This window comes from Acomys minous (assembly GCF_964271855.1).
Source record: "Acomys minous genome assembly, chromosome: 9".
Lineage (NCBI taxonomy): Eukaryota > Metazoa > Chordata > Mammalia > Rodentia > Muridae > Acomys > Acomys minous.
Genome location: NC_140490.1, coordinates 69,245,450 through 69,261,755, shown reverse-complemented (window position 1 = coordinate 69,261,755; position 16,306 = coordinate 69,245,450). Strand labels below are relative to the sequence as shown.

The 16,306-nt window shown below is 40.7% G+C and overlaps 2 protein-coding genes across 2 annotated transcripts; both read left to right on the top strand.

Moving 5' to 3' along the window:
• Positions 1 to 490: 490 nt before the first annotated feature.
• LOC311605866 (vomeronasal type-1 receptor 4-like) lies at positions 491 to 3,209 on the top strand (the record flags this gene model as incomplete). The annotated part of the gene is made up of 2 exons (XM_084796724.1): positions 491 to 794; positions 2,797 to 3,209. 2 exons carry the CDS (start codon positions 491 to 493, stop codon positions 3,207 to 3,209), a joined length of 717 nt encoding a protein of 238 aa, XP_084652850.1.
• Positions 3,210 to 14,626: 11,417 nt separating this feature from the next.
• Positions 14,627 to 15,577, top strand: LOC311606133 (vomeronasal type-1 receptor 4-like; the record flags this gene model as incomplete). Its single annotated transcript, XM_084797203.1, has 1 exon — positions 14,627 to 15,577. Exon 1 carries the CDS (start codon positions 14,642 to 14,644, stop codon positions 15,575 to 15,577), a length of 936 nt encoding a protein of 311 aa, XP_084653329.1. The 5' UTR covers positions 14,627 to 14,641.
• Between the last annotated feature and the right edge of the window lie 729 nt (positions 15,578 to 16,306).

Sequence of the window (16,306 nt, the reverse complement as noted above, 5' to 3'; positions counted from 1 at the left end):
CCAACATGGAAATTAGGAGGCTAAACCTGTTTGGTAATTTCAAATATTTTTTCATCATCTCCCATAGATACCACTTACAGTACAAGGTGTCCTATAAAGACAAGCAAATGTTTAGATATAGATAGATGGGGGAAATCTGTTCTATTCAACAGGTCATGGCCTTCTTTTATATACCAGAAACACACTATAACATAAAATTTATTTTACAGGTACATATAATTTCTGTTACTTTTCCTCCAACTCTACTTGCAAGATCTCAAGGTTTCTGCCCAAGAAGTGAGAAATGGTTTTGAATACTAGTGAAATAACAATATTCCTTCTTCTAACTGGACTTGGCACTGTTGCAAATGTTTATGTTTTGGTGAATTACACATGCACTTTTTTGGGTTCTGGGAATATATCTATACACCTAATTCTCATCCACTTGGCTTTGACAAATATCATAATGCTTTTTTGCAAGGGAATGCCAATGACAATAGCGGCTTTAGGTATGAGGCACTTCCTTGGTGATGTAGGCTGTCACGTTAGTGTTTATCTAGAAAGGATGGCCCGGGGCCTCTCCATCTGCACCAGCAGTCTCCTCACAGTGGTCCAGGCCATCATCATGAGCCCCAGAGCCTCCTGCTGTGGAAGGCTCAGACTGATGTCTGCATGGCATGTGCTTCTCTCACTGCTCCTCTTTTGGATTCTCAATCCCTTGATCAGCATGAACATCCTCCTTTCCATCAGAGACAAAGATACAAACACATCACCACTGCACAAGAATAGCATATATTGTTATTTCAAAAAAGAAAGTCAAAAAATAAACAACATTTTTCTCACCTTCCTGGTCTTCAGAGATGCAGTGTTCCAGGGCGCCATGGGAGGGGCCAGTGGCTACATGGTGTTTCTTCTCCACAGGCACCACCAGCATGTCCTCTACCTTCAGAACTCCAAGCTTCTCTACAGAACTCCCCCTGAGCTGAGAGCTGCTCAAAGTGTCCTCCTTCTGATGCTCTGCTTTGTTTTCTTCTACTGGACAGATTGTGTTGTTTCTCTATATTTATCTTCCTCTTTAAAGAATGACTCCTTAACAGTGCATTTTCAAAAATTCCTGACCCTTGGTTACGCAGTTGTCAGCCCCCTTGTGCTGATCCACAGGGATGGCCACCTGGCCGAGTGCTGTCATGCTCAGAGATATTGAGAAGCCCCGTTGCTTCGATCTCTTCAGAAAAGGGGGCTTGAAATGGCTGGTGTGGTTTTCTATGCCTTGTATATTTTTTTTTAAATCAAGTAATAAAAGCTCAAGCAGGTTCTCACACAGTACAGCAGGAGGCAAGCAGCCTACATCTGACACAAAGATGCAGGGATGCCCGGGGGACACATGTCCTAACTTCATCCTTCAGCGTTTGGTGTGAACTCTGTCCATAGATGGTGGGCTTTCCCTACCAAGCTCAGGTAGTGAAGATCAGCAGAGCAATGTGTCAACATCTGCACAAGTTACTTAAGTGAATCCCTTTCACTCTGGAACCCCATTTTCTAGGAACTAATCCTTCAGATACACACGTTCACTACAGAAACACAGTTAAAGATAGTGTGCATCATCCTAAACACATTACCTAAATGCCAAACCAGATATGCATTTGATAGCTGCTTGAAAATATTCAGTGTCTCAGGGTATAACACAATGTCAGAGTGACTTCCTCTATGGACAAGGTCGAGGCTCCATCTTCAGAACCTAAACAAAGAGAAAAATACAAAACAAAACACATCCCCAGTATCCACAGATTTTTACTGCATGTAGGACTGGTGCAGTGGTTCTGCAGGAAGACACCACTGACAACCTCAGCTCGGCCTCCCGGGCCCACATGGCAGAAGAAGAAAACTGACTCTTTTCACTTTCCTCTGACCTCCTCATGTGTGCCACGGGACATGCATGCCCTCTTCCATAAATAGATGTAATTTTTAAAACTTTAAAGATTTTAATATTATAAAATCATCAATGAGCTCAAAAATGTATTTCTATGGAATGATAGTCAAAGGTATCTTAATTTAATAAAATAAAAATGTGAAAATAATATAATATGGTAATATGAATTAGAATTTTCTTCCATTTGCAAAAGTAAACCTACTAATAATTATTATATTTGAGGAAAAACTAGATAAACAGGGCTTAATAAGTACTTTCTTTTGCCTTTCGGAGGAAACTGAAGAGTTAGGTGAGCAGTAAAGAGCACATACTGCTCTTGAAAAGGAACCATGTTTGATTCCCAGTGCATCAAGTGGTTCACAATGGCTTACGACCCCAGGTCCAGGGTGATCTGGCACTTCTAGTCTTTTTTGGCACCTACACTCAATTGCACAGACACATACACATAAATAAAAATAAACATTTTGGCTCTTGAAAAATTTTTGTTGTCGTTGTTTTGTTTTGTTTTGTTTTGTTTTGTTTTGTTTTGTTTTTGAGATACACTGTCATGTAACCCATATTGGCCTAAAACTTGCTTGAAGGCAGAGGCTGGACTTGAACTTTCAGTCTTCCTTCCCTACCTTCCAATGGCTGGAATTATTAGTATGTGCCACTCTGCCTGCGTCAAATTTTATTTTGATGGCAGGTTGAAGGACTGAGAGGTGTAGAAATGGTGCTGTTCAATGGTCCTCCTGACAGAAATAACACGTCAAACTGGTAGGAGGTGAGGAACAGCCAGGGCAAAGGTCTTTCAGGGGAGGGACTTCCTCTGCTCTGCTGAGGTAACTGATAGGAGCTGAATGTATCACAACATATGGGTGATGGGAATTCTTGTTATTTTATGCTAGAAAGTCAGAATATAAAATGGATCATTCTCCCTCTCCTGGTCCTGAGAGACGCAGTGTTCCAGGGCGCCATGGGAGGGGCCAGTGGCTACATGGTGTTTCTTCTCCACAGGCACCACCAGCATGTCCTCTACCTTCAGAGCTCCAAGCTTCTCTACAGAACTCCCCCTGAGCTGAGAGCTGCTCAGAGTGTCCTCCTTCTGATGCTCTGCTTTGTTTTCTTCTACTCAATAGATTGTGCCTTTTCTCTACTTCTAAGTCTCTATTCAAGGGACAATACCTTGCTGTTAAATACACAAGGCCTTCTGACGCTTGGTTATGCAACATTTAGCCCCCTTGTGTTGATTCACAGGGATGGACTTCTGGCTGAATGTTCGCAGTTTCAGTGGGAAAAAATTGATGAAATGTCTCTCTAATTGGTATGTTCCTTGAGTGAGAAAAAACTCTCAGGTCTGCAGTATTGTGGGTAAAACAAAATCCCACACAGCAGTTATAATCTTGGTGACTCAAGCCTTGCCCTGAGAGTAATATTACAATGATATTGGTCTAGTAGCAACTATTTTTACATGACTTTATTTGTTTTATTGTTAATTTATTGTATATGAATAGTTTGCCTGCATTTAGACTGTGTACTATATGCACATTTGAGGTCTATAGAAGTTGGAAGGATCATCTTATGCCCTGTGACTAACTGGATCTGACAGATGGTTTTGAATCAATATGTAGTTGCTGTGAACTGAACCTGGGTCCTCTGGAAGTCCGGCCAGTCCTCTTAATATCTGATCCATCCCTCCAGATCTGGCAAAATCACTTTCAGTAGGATTTCTTAAACTTGTTTTGCTACTACCATGACATGAAGTATGCAGATGAATTTCATCAAAATTCATATTGATGTAATCATATTAATCCAAAAATTTCCTTATCTTTTACCTGACACTGTTTCTAAATGTTCATACCATGGGGCTCTTTCAGGCTACTTTAAAGTGTCTATAAGTATCTATCCACGGAAAAGATTTTACAGAATTATGAAAGAATTACATGTACTGTGCATTCAGTCAATAAGAGCCCATGCACCTGTCACAGAATACAAATGTACTGAAACATTTCATTTCTGTAATATTCCTTACAGTTGTTTGCAGGAATAAAGACTCTAGATATGTGATAAACCAGATAAAGAACATGCAATAAAGTTTCATTTCATATCTGTCTAAAATTCTATGATGATTGAAAACTGTGGGTTTGTGTTTTCCAAGATGAACCAGTGACTGTGACTGAAGCCGACCAAGGCTTGTGTGCTGGTGCCCTTTGCTAATGCCACGGTGCTCTCCACAGCACCATCAGCTCTTTATCACCAAAGAGCTGCACAATATCTGATTCTACATTCATTTAAAGGCAGGGTTTGCTGCTTAAATTCTTAGATTGGGTCCATACAGTAAGATACTGACATGATTCTAAGAATCTGGTGGACACTTTCTGAAAAGTACTTATTGATAGAATCACTGAACATGAATTTGTCATATGGCTAGAGGTAGGTTTATGCTTTACTATTTTTTGATTATCTGTCATATCTGCCTAGAACTCTTGTAAACATGTTAGGTGCATCATATATTGACTTTACAATATGAATAGGTATTTATTCTTGCAAGCCTATACAGTATACACAAAACTTTTAAGTAAGTGATATGCATTGTATTAGGCTATAGCTAATTAAGTAGTCTGTATTTATAATTTAAAGATTTATTTTATTTATGTGTATGTGTCTGTGTGAGTGTATGCCACGTTTTTACAGGTGTCCATCCAGGCCAGAATAGTGTAATGGGACCCTGTAACCTAGAGGTACAGGTTGTCATGCGTCCTATGATGTGGGTGTTGGGTAAGGAGCCAGTGTCTTCTGCAAGATGAGCAGGTCTCTTCGCCATCCCTACAGCTCCTTGTCTTTCTCACATAAATGTGACTTGTTTGTTGGTGACGTCATTGCTCATGTTACTCCTACAGCTCTCATGTTAAAGCCTTTTCTAAGTACCTGACATAAAGAACCAGACCAATCAAGCACCCTCTAAGTCAGTTTGTGTAATTTGACTCAAAAGGATGTGATGTAAGAACATGGAGAAGGAATGAAGAAAGATGTGTTTAATCTGAATGATGATGAGGTTGTTCAACACTAAGAACAGACAGAGACTGGAGACATGGCTCAGTGAGTAAAAGCAGCTTCAGACACCCAGACAACCTAATCTGTCTCTAAGAAGAAAACTGATCCCACATGATGTCCTCTGACCTCATATGCATGCTGAGACACAACTATGAACACACACAGGGCACAAAAAATAAACTTTAAATTTAATATTAAAATTAAGTAAAAGGTAGACAAGAGATGTATAGTTTTGATGGAGCATGAACAAGGGTGGTGTAGACTCAGGGGGGCACGAAGAGATGCTATTTTAAATTTCTTCCTAAAAGTCAGAGAAGACACGATAAAATAAAACAAGATCTTGGTTAGAACACAAAGCAAAATTTTAGTACATAATGGAAATAGTCATGAATATAAATACATAAAGGACAGTGGAGTCAACATGGAAAGGGGACTCAATTATGTCTTCAGGAAATGCAAAGTGATTTGACAATTGGATTAGTATAAACATCACCTCAAACTCTATCATTTCTTTATGCTGGACACATTGTGTGTCACTAGCATGGACCTGTAGGGCATTATGCTAAATGAAATAAATCACTACATGTAGACAAATACCAACATGACTTTACTAATAGGTGGAATGTACATACAAAGAGAATAGAGCCTTCAGTGTGTGGTGTGCAGCCTATAGCCCTCAGGCACTACCTCCAACGTGAACGCTGCTTTTGGCTGGGTTCTTCATATAAGCAGAAATATGAGGCAGTAAGTACTCGGAGTTTTCCAGTCTTTACCATGAAATTCTCCCTGTCATGTGACTGTTCCTAGGAAGATATTTTTAAAATCTGCTCTCCCCAAATAGTGTAAAAAGTCTTCATAGAATCTAAGCTGACTGAACCAGTTTACTTGGATCCCTTGGTACAGTTGTTGAACACATTGCATTTTAACAGGATACAAAACTAATACACAAAATCAGTAGCCTTCTTATATTAAAAGTCAAACATACAAAGAAAGAAAACAGAGAAATCTTGGGAAAACTCTAAGTAAGTAAAAAAAAAAAAGCATGTACAATAAAACTTTAAGACACAGAAGAAAGAAACTAAAGAAAACAACAGAAGATAGAAACACTTTCCTATAGGCTTTGAACTTTTTCAAATCTACTTTATTTGGGGTTCTTTAATGCCTATGACTCTTTTCTAATGCACCTACCCTAGATAGGAGAGAAAGGAGGTTAATAGGGGCTGGAGAATGAGACCTTTTCAGACTCAGTTCCTCGGAGTGATTTCACTCTTCATTGTCAGCACTGCAGACCTGTTAAACAGCAAACCAGCAATTGAGAAAAGGTGACTGCAATGGTAGAAGCTGGAATTTGGAGCAGCAGCCAGAACCCAGAACCTTGAAGCATTCTCTGTAGCATTTCTCTCTGGAGTGTCTCAGAATGTCGTGATGAACAGCCAAATGATGCAAAAACTTAAAAGCCAAGCCTCTGATTTTGGGCTTTGAGAGGATGTATATATTCTCTCAGAGTCTGTACTAGGACATTGGTCAGTTGGCAAACACCATGCCCCCACAATAGGTGGTTCCTCTTCTAGTGGACAAATAGCATGCCCTCTCACAAGTCTGTTTCCAGTGGACAAACACAACAAACCCTCCCATGAGTCTGTTTTACATCTCACATTTGAGAACCAAACAAAAACTGATTCACATCCACTACAATATACAACAAGCCAATAGCCAACAACAAGTTGAATGGAGAGAAAATTAAAGCAATTCACTGAAATCAGGGACAAGGCTGCTCACTCTCACCATATCTCTTCAATATAGTACATGAAGTCTTAGCTGGAGCAATAAGAAAACTAAAGTAGATCAAGGGGATACAGACTGAAAAGGAAGAAATCAAAGTATAATTACTCTCACAGATGATATGATAATATATATATATATATATATAACCCCAAAATTTCTACCAGGGAACTCCTACAGCCAATAAACACTTTCATCAAAGTGGATGGATATAAAATTAACTTTGAAAATCAGTAGCCTTCCTGTATATAACAGACAAACAAACTGAAAAAGAAATTAGAGAAATAATACCGTTCGCAATAAACACGAATAATATAACTATCTTTATGTAACTAACCAAGCATGGCAAAGACCTGTGTGACAAGAACTTCAAGTCTCTGAAGAAAAACAATGAAGACGATATCAAAAGATGGAAAGATCTACTTCCCCAGCCATGGCAGCCTGGCCAGGCCACAGAGAAAGAGGATGTAGGCAGTCTAGATGAGTCTTGAGAGGCTAGGGTCAGACAAGAGGGGAGGAGAACGTGCCCTGAGCCTGTGTCTTCCAGGGCTTCCTGGCCTGTGGGCTTCTGAGAGAGGCTCCTGGCCATGCCCTGTGTGCCCTGCCTGAAGGTCATGGTGCTATTCACCAAAGCTGTTCATCAGCTCACTGCAACTCCTACCTGAAAAGTGGAAACATCTCAACAGTCACTAAAGGAGTACCAAAGAGAGCTCAGCAGGGGCACCAAGGCCACACTCCATCCCTGGTCTTCTCCTGGGTCAAGAGTTGAAACTCTCCAAAGGAATACATTCAACAGTCCTGGTTGTGGGTTTCTCAAATAGAAATGTCTCTTTGCTCAATGTGAACAATGTCCAACCTAGGTTTGTAGGCAAAGAGCATGTTGGACAGAAGGGCTGTGTCTCCAGAGACCCGTGAGTGTTCACACAGGGTATCCAGTCTCTCCCACAAGTGGGTGGTGGACATGAACGAAAGGTCAGTGCATCACCTGGCATTCCTATCCAGAGCTACATATTGTCTATGTTTTTCTCCCATTATTAAAATAAAACTCTATATAATAATTAACTTTATGTATATGATTTGATAATCAATATGAAATCTTACATCTAAGCTACATCTGAGAGACTAGCACAAGAAAATTTTACTCTCATCTCCAGACGGGTGTGGAGAACATGAGCAGTTTAAATAAGAGCATGAGGTGAAGGAAATGTTATAAAACAAAATAAATTCACAGAATATTCTGCTTGTGGGAATTGTATTGGGGGATGGTCTAATATATTTTGATGCTAATCATTGTTTGCTGTCTTCATGACCCACCTTTTGATTAAAAAAAAAAAAGCCATCCCCCCTGGGCAGGGCAGAGGAGATAGAGGTGTGACTAAGGTTCCCAGGCTTAGAGAGAGAGAGAGAGAATTCTGGGAAGAGGAAAATAGAGAGACCAGAGGAGAGAGGAGGAGGATAGGAAGGCCGCCATGGGTTAGGTGGAAGAGAAACACGTGACAGGCATGGATGGAGATTCAGCCCAAATGAAGAACATTAACAAGTATATGGGATTATGGATGGGAGGTAGCTTGATAGAAGTTATTGGAAGCAGATGGCATGGGATTGAGACAGGAGTCCCATGCCTGCCCCACTATGGGAAGTAGTTTAGAGGATTAATATCTACCCTGCCCCGGGTTAACTAAAGCTATTTTAAACTATAACAAGTGCCAGTGTCTTAATTGATTGCTAGCCACCCATACTGATAATACAGACAAATTGAAAACAACAGAATTGGGGTTCCATTCAGCCATGCTGGTGATAACAATCCTTGCTAATGGGGCTGGAGAAATGGGTTAGCAGGTGAGAGCACGTGCTGCTCTTTCAGAGGATTATCCATGAGCACACACAGTGGTTCTCAACCTCCTGGGACACCAGTGTCAGAGGTCGTCGTGCCTTTTCTGGCCTCCATGGGCATCAGTCATCTACATGATGCACATCCATATATTTGGGAAAAACACTCATAAGATTAAAAAAAATCTTTAGACATAATACTCATAAAATAAAATTAAATCTTTAAATGTGTTTCTTTTTGTTTGCTTGGGGACGTTATCGTTGTTTTGTTTCGTTTATTGGGTTTGAGGGGTTGTTTTGTTTTGGGTTTGGGTTTTGGTTCTTTTTGTTGGTTTGTTGTTTGGTTGGTTGGTTAGTTGGGTTTTTTTTTCTATGAAAGTTAGTCCTTAGGGAAAAGGATTTCAGGTCAGTTCCAACTCAAATCTTCCAAGTCTTGTGCCTCAAGTGCATAATATCTTTAGGATTAGAGCTTGCCTTCAAGATATGAAAGGCAATCCAATGCACAAGTGAATGCCTATGATATTTTGGAAGTCTCTTGGACTTCCATGGCCAACAACCCCAGAGGAGAGTTTTCATGCCCAACACTGGAATTTCTGACAGATAGGCTATGGGTCTTAAAAGGATAATATCTCCTCGAGTGGCACAGCTTCATTAAGTCTATCTATATACCTAAGATAATAATACAACTCATTGTTGTGGTGATTTGAAAGAAAATGGCCCCCACAGGCCCATAGGGGTTATTAGGTGATGTGGCCTTGTGGGAATAGGTGTGGTCTTGTTGGAGGTAATGGTCAATGGAGGCCAGCTTTGAAGTCTCAGATGCTCAAGCCACACTTATTGTGGCAGTCTCTTCCTGCAGTCTACCAATCCAGATGTAGAACTCTATGCCACCCCTCCAGCACAGTGTCTGCCTGCATGCTGCCATGTTTCCCACCATGGCTACAATGGACTAAACCTCTGAGCTGTAAGCCAGCTCCAGTGAAACGTTTTCCTTTCTAAGAGTTGCCAGGGTCATAGTGTCTCTTCAGAACAATAGCAATCTTACGTAAAACAATACGGATTTTTCAAACTTTCTTAGTGCTACTTATTCCTCCCCATGCTTCTTGCCTTCTAATTGACCTCACTCCCTTCCAAAATTACACCCTGTTTTCTGTTTTCCCAGTCATATCACATATATCATGCTAGCGTTCTCTCAAATACCCCTCCTCAACTACACAACTTGTGTCCATGACCCCTTTTTCCATTCTTGGCTTTTGCAGTTATTCCAGTTTATGGTCTCATGTATGAAGATTTGGAGCTAGGAACTATAGATGAATACATGAAAGATCTGAAATGCCCAAATAATATTGAACAAAAAAATTACTTTGGGGGAGTTACACTGTGTGGTTTCTAAATACAACATAAACACATGGAGAAATAACAGCATGGAAATATCACAAAGTCCAAGAGATGTAGACCAAGGAGATGATGCAGAGGACCAACATGCAAACACACACACCCTCAGCCATCTGGTCTCTACAAGAACAGCCAAAAATGCTTTGGGGAAAAGAGTCCCTTCAACAAATACTGCTGGGAAAATTAGAAAATTACATGTAAAGAATTATTTGGATCTAATTTCTTGTCTTGTGTAAAAGGTGGTGAAAACAGATCACAGACCTACATGTGAAGCCCCAAATTCTGAGGCTACAGGACAGAAACATGGATGTAATAGGGGAGGGGAATAAGGGGAAAATGGGAGGGAGGGAAGAATGGGAGGATAAAAGAAATGGGATAACCACTGAGATGTAACAAGAATAAATTGATAAAGGAGAAAAAAAGAAAAAAGAAAGAAAAAATAATTAAAATCATTTTTAAATGACATGGATGAAACACTTTAGGATGTAAACATGGGCAAATGTGTCCTACACAGAACATTCCTCCACCAAGTCATACGGGGTGTAGTTCAAATCCATGTCTCTTTCCCAAGATAGAGCTAAAAATGAAATATAAAAGTAAAGAAATGCCAAACTTGCATAAAGCAATAAACTAAAAGGTAAATAATTAAGCCTAGACTAACTTGTGAGTCAAATGAAATAATTGTGGAGGGGTGGGAATGAAAGTTGCATATCAGGGACTGAGATTCCACAGAGGGCTTGCTTCTCCCTGTCATGGTAACAACTTTGGAAACCGAAATCTCCATGATATTTTATGGTAGCCAAAATGGTGCAAACCTCAGAGATACAAATACTGCGCAGCAAACATCACCTACTAGAACTCAGCCAGAGCTTGTCTGCTCCACAGCTGTCGTGGTGAGTGAACCTGATAGTTCTTTGATTCACTTGCATATGTCACTTTCCCTCGGAAGCACAACAGTTGATCTGTCTTAGGATGATCAGGGAAGCGGGAAGGGTGAGCCCAAAGACCCTGAGCATCTCTGTCCCTGGGTTCAGGATGTGCTCACATCATAGCTTCACAGTGGCCTTCGCATGCGGCCACCTCAGTGCTTCTTCTAGGAACATGATTAAGGTTCCTTGGGGAACTCACTTTTCTACAGCTTCTGCTGTGCCCTGCTTTATGGTGCTGGCAGCAGCATTATAGTTTGTAGAAGTCTATTAACCTGATTTCAGTGAGTTTCTGGGCTCTAGGGGGTCAGCTTCTGCTTTTTTTTTTTTTTTGTATTGCACAATCCTACGTGGTTTGCATTTAAAATGCAATATTCTTTTTTTCTGAATCCACCATAATAATATCTGAATCTGTATCATGTATCATAAGATACATGAAAATCATGAAATTTTTGAAATGCAGAACCAAAAAATAAATGTGTTTCAAACCTCAAAGAGGTTTCAGAAAACAGAATGAAAAAAGAGGTAAATTCAGAATATAGATCAAAACATCAGCTGTGCAGATTAGACATTCAGCAAGAAAAATGAGATTTTGAAGAAAAAAGAAGCAAATGGAAACACTAGAAGTGGAAAAAACTCAATGAATCAAATAAAAGAGGTATGAGAAATACTTACCCCCCCCCCAAAAAAAAGAAACAGATTAAGCAGAGGAAAACTATTAGGAGTTGAATTAAAGACTGAGCAAACACCACACTGAGTCAGCTAATCTTTTCTCCTGTAGTCAATGGCATTGCCATGTGACCTTTTAAATTATAGCTGGAAGGACTGGAGAGATGATTCAGCAGTAAAGCGAACTTGTTGCTCTTACAGAAGACCCTGGTTTTCTCCCAGCACCCATATAGCAGCTAACTACTGTTGTCTGTAACTCCAGCTCCAGGGAATCTGAGGACCTGGTGATCTCCACAGGCACTGAATGCAAGTGGTGCACAGACATATACGTAGATGAAACATACATCTATGCACATTTAAAAATAAGTTATTTCATTCTTCTTTCATACACCTCTCCTGTCCCCCAGATCCACTCTTCCATTTCCCTTCAGAAAAGAGCAAGCAGCCCAGTGACATCAACCAAACACAGCATAACAAGACGCAATAAGACTAGGCACAAAACCTCTCATCAAGGCTGCATGAAGCAACCCAGTAGAAGGAAAAGGGTCCTAAAAAAAGGCAGAAGAGTCAGAGACAACCAACTCCCACTGTGAGGGTTCCACAAACATCCCCAAGCTAAACAACCACAGCGTGCGCGCAGAGGACCTAGCCAGACCCATGCAGGCTCTGTGATTGCTGCTTCAGTCTCTGAGCCCCTCTGAGCCCCACTCGATCCAGTGAGCCATGGAGAGCCTGGTTTCCTCAAAAGCTGTCACTTCATATACAGACAAAGCATTTTTGGCTTCTATTTTGTGTCAGCTGCACCTACATGTGTGGGGACAAGTGACCTCGACCTCACCTCCCGATGCAACCCAGTGATGCTTCCTCTTAAAGAACAAAAGGATGAGATCATCATCTCTAACCTCATCTCTGCACCCACATTTATTTACATGAGTTTTCATCCAGGATACGAAGGGCTTACTAGTCACAAGAATGAGAAGTATGTGGAAGGATACATAAGTTTCAGAATTGTCCTTGAAGTTTTATCATAAGTAAGAATTGTTTTTAGAATAAGGTTAAAATTGGGGAGGCATTGATATTTCAAGTCCTACAGGATATTCAATGACTTTTATGTTCAGAAGTAAACTAACAGTCATGCAAAGGCCTTCACTATGGGTGGGCACAGGTGGACAAGGGACACTAAACTTGTCCTTGTTCGTGTCTGGGACTTGCTCAAATAGCAGAATTCCCAGTGCTGAGCATAATTCATTTTACTCCAGTATGATGAGGGATTTGAACAAGAAAGGAAGATCTGCATGTCAGAAGCTGGTCCCCAGCCTGGCCCCAGCCTGGCACTTTGGGGATGCAGGAAACTCAGTACACAGAACCTTGGTTAGTTGTTCACTTACCTCACATCCTTCCTCTCAAGATAATTAAACACTAATTAAGCTTGAAATAACTTGAGCAAGACAGATGTCGTAACTGTACTTCAGGGACTTCCTGCCCTCTGACACAGTCACAATATAAAATGGGAGTCTGCAATATGTGGTGGCACCAAGATCTCCACAGATCCAGACAGTACAAATATGACCTGGTAAGAGTGACCTTCCCAGAGCAGCTCCAGAGCCTGTCTGCACCACAGAGGCCCAGGTGAGTGCATGGAGGTAAGATCTTCGATCCCCTCAGCTTAGCTATGGAGAGTTTCATTAAAGCTGAAGTTTCTCTCTGACTAAGCCAGGGAACAGTTGAGAGGCTCCGTGAGCCTTGGGTCATCTGCTTTCCTTCTGATCATGGCAAGGCTGGTACCTGGGGTCCAGAAAGATTGAAGGAGATGACTTCCTGGAGATAGAGAAATGAGTTTGGTTTGGTTTGGCTTAGTTTGGTTTGGTTTAAGGAATCAATAAGATATAGAAGATTTTCAGAGGTCTATAAAAATTTTGAGACAATAATGAAACACTCCAGTAACATAAGCACTAGAGAGACTGAGGAAAGATAAATATTTTTCAATGGTTTACATAGAAAACCTCCATCTCAAAAGGCCTCACAGCAGCAAATTCCACCATGAGCTCTTAGGTATTAGAATCCCTGCTCACACCAATATGGCCCAAGCTACTGTTTTGCAGCTGATGCTGAGGATGCATAATTCAAAAATTTCACCCATCTCATGGCAGCACCAGTGATGTCATTAATCCAATTCTTCTACTTACCTCATCATTATCGCCTAGTCAAGAGCTGTTCCCTGCTCCCTTAGATGTCCTGAGGCCACTCACTGGGGTCACAACTCTCATGACCCTCTCTGTTAGGCAGCACCACAAGGTTCCTCTAGACACCCTTGTGGGCTGCAACCTGGTGGTTACATAAACTTTTCAGCATATCTCTTGATGATTCAGCTGTATCTTAACTGTAAGGCCCTTTCTGGAAAGCTTAAGCAATTTGACTTGACATTGAGGACAACGTTGAAAAAATAATTATTAAAACCTTTTATGGAGTGAAATCACAACTTCAGTATAAATGTTTTAAAATCTTAAGTTGCAGAAATTGAACTTACAAAGCTTTGAAGCCAAATGAAAATATAGAAAGTGTTATGCTAGTCAGGATGCAAATAAGAAAAGAGCCTCTGTCTTTGGAAACTGGATGGCAAATATGATGAACTAGTGTAAGAAACACAAGAAGACATTTTGCTTGGAGAGACTTGCAGTTCAATTCAGCCATGCTGAGAGTGAACAAGGATAAAATCCAAACACACAGACATACAGACAGAAAGCCAGACATAGACAAACACACATAGACACACACACACGCACACATGTGCATGCACTCACACTTGAACAAGTCAATTTTGCTAGTGTAAAGCTAAAACATATCTCCGTTAAAATTTTAGATTTGAATATCAGTTACCAGTTCACCTGTCAGAGCACACAGCCTGTCTGAGAGTCCACAGGAAAAGAGGAGTTTCAGGCACCTAATCTGAAACACCGCGTGTATGCACCACTGCCTCTTGCACACCAGAAAATGTTATTATGTGCTGGTCAGATCCATGTCTAGCATTACTGATGCTTTCTGGGAAAAAAAAGGGCTTTCCATTCTCGATATAAATTTTCAACCTAGGAAGAAAAAAATGATTTTGAAGTTTATTAAGGAAATAGCTTTCCTCTCTGTGACTGTGCTTGGCATTCTGGGGAACATTTCTGTTTCTGTGAATTATATGTTCAGTTTATTGGGAGGCCCTGAGAAGAAACCCATACACCTGATTCTCATCCACTTAGCTTTTACAAACATCATACACATTCTTGCAAGAGGATTGGCAAGCACAATAGCAGCCTTTGGTTTGAGAAACTTCCTGGATGACATAGGCTGTAAGATCACTGTTTACCTGGAGAGGGTGGCCCGTGGCGTCTCCATCTGCACCAGCAGTCTCCTCACTGTGGTCCAGGCCATCATCATCAGTCCCAGAGCATCTGTGTGGAGGAGGCTCAGGCCAATGTCTGCCTGGCACATCCTTTCATTCTTCTCAGTCTTTTGGATACTCAATGCTTTGATAAGTGTGAACCTAATCCTTTCTATCAGAAGCACAAGTCTGAATATATCACAACATATGAATGGTAATAATTATTGTTATTTTATGCTAGAAAGTCAGAAAATAAAATGGATTGTTCTCCCTCTCATGGTCCTGAGAGATGCAGTGTTCCAGGGCACCATGGGAGGGGCCAGTGGCTACATGGTGTTTCTTCTCCACAGGCACCACCAGCATGTCCTCCACCTTCAGAACTCCAAGCTTCTCTACAGAACTCCCCCTGAGCTGAGAGCTGCTCAGAGTGTCCTCCTTCTGATGCTCTGCTTTGTTTTCTTCTACTGGACAGATTGTGCCTTTTCTCTACTTCTAAGTCTCTCTTCAAGGGACAATATCTTGCTGTTCAATACACAAGGCCTTCTGACGCTTGGTTATGCAATGTTCAGCCCCCTTGTGCTGATTCACAGGGATGGGCTTCTGAATAAGTCTTGGTATGCTCAGTGGGAGAAACGGAGAAAATGTGTCCCACATTTATCTCTTTAATACGTGTGAAAGAACTCTTAGTTCTACAATATTGTGGGCAAACCATGTGTTTATTCTCAGACATCCTTCCTGGTGACTCACAGCTTTAAAAGGAAGGCCTTAGCAAGTTACAGTCATATAAGAACCTCATTCCCCGTTTTACTTCTCTTTTGAACAGATGCTTTAACTTTTCTGTATTTGTAGTAATTGATTGTGTATGAATAGTTTGCCTGCATGTATGACTGTGTAACATGTGCATGCCTGGTATGTGTACAGGTTAGAAGAGACCATCAAGCATCCAGTTACTGACTGGACCTGCATAGAGTGTTCTCAACTAATGTTGCTAGAAATTAAGCCTGGCTTCTCTGGAAGACTTGATGATGCTGTTAAGTGCTGAGCCATCTCTCCAGCACTGAGAAAATGGCTCTAAATGAGATCTGTATAACTGGATTTTCTACTACCATGACTGGAAGCATGCAGATGAATTTTTGTAAATCTTATCAAAATTCGTGGTGATTTAATCATGTTTGTCCAATAAATTCCATATCTTCTACTTAACCCTGTGCTTTCTAAGTGTTAGTGCCACACAGAAAAACAAAGACTCAACCAATAGCATTTTCCAACTATAGTGCTCAAAATTTGTGGTTATGGAATTTAGATATTTGTTCTGTAATAGTAATGTAGGTGGTTAAATAAGACTGGTTCCATGCATTCAGGTTTGAATGGTTAGTCATTAGAGATGAACAATAA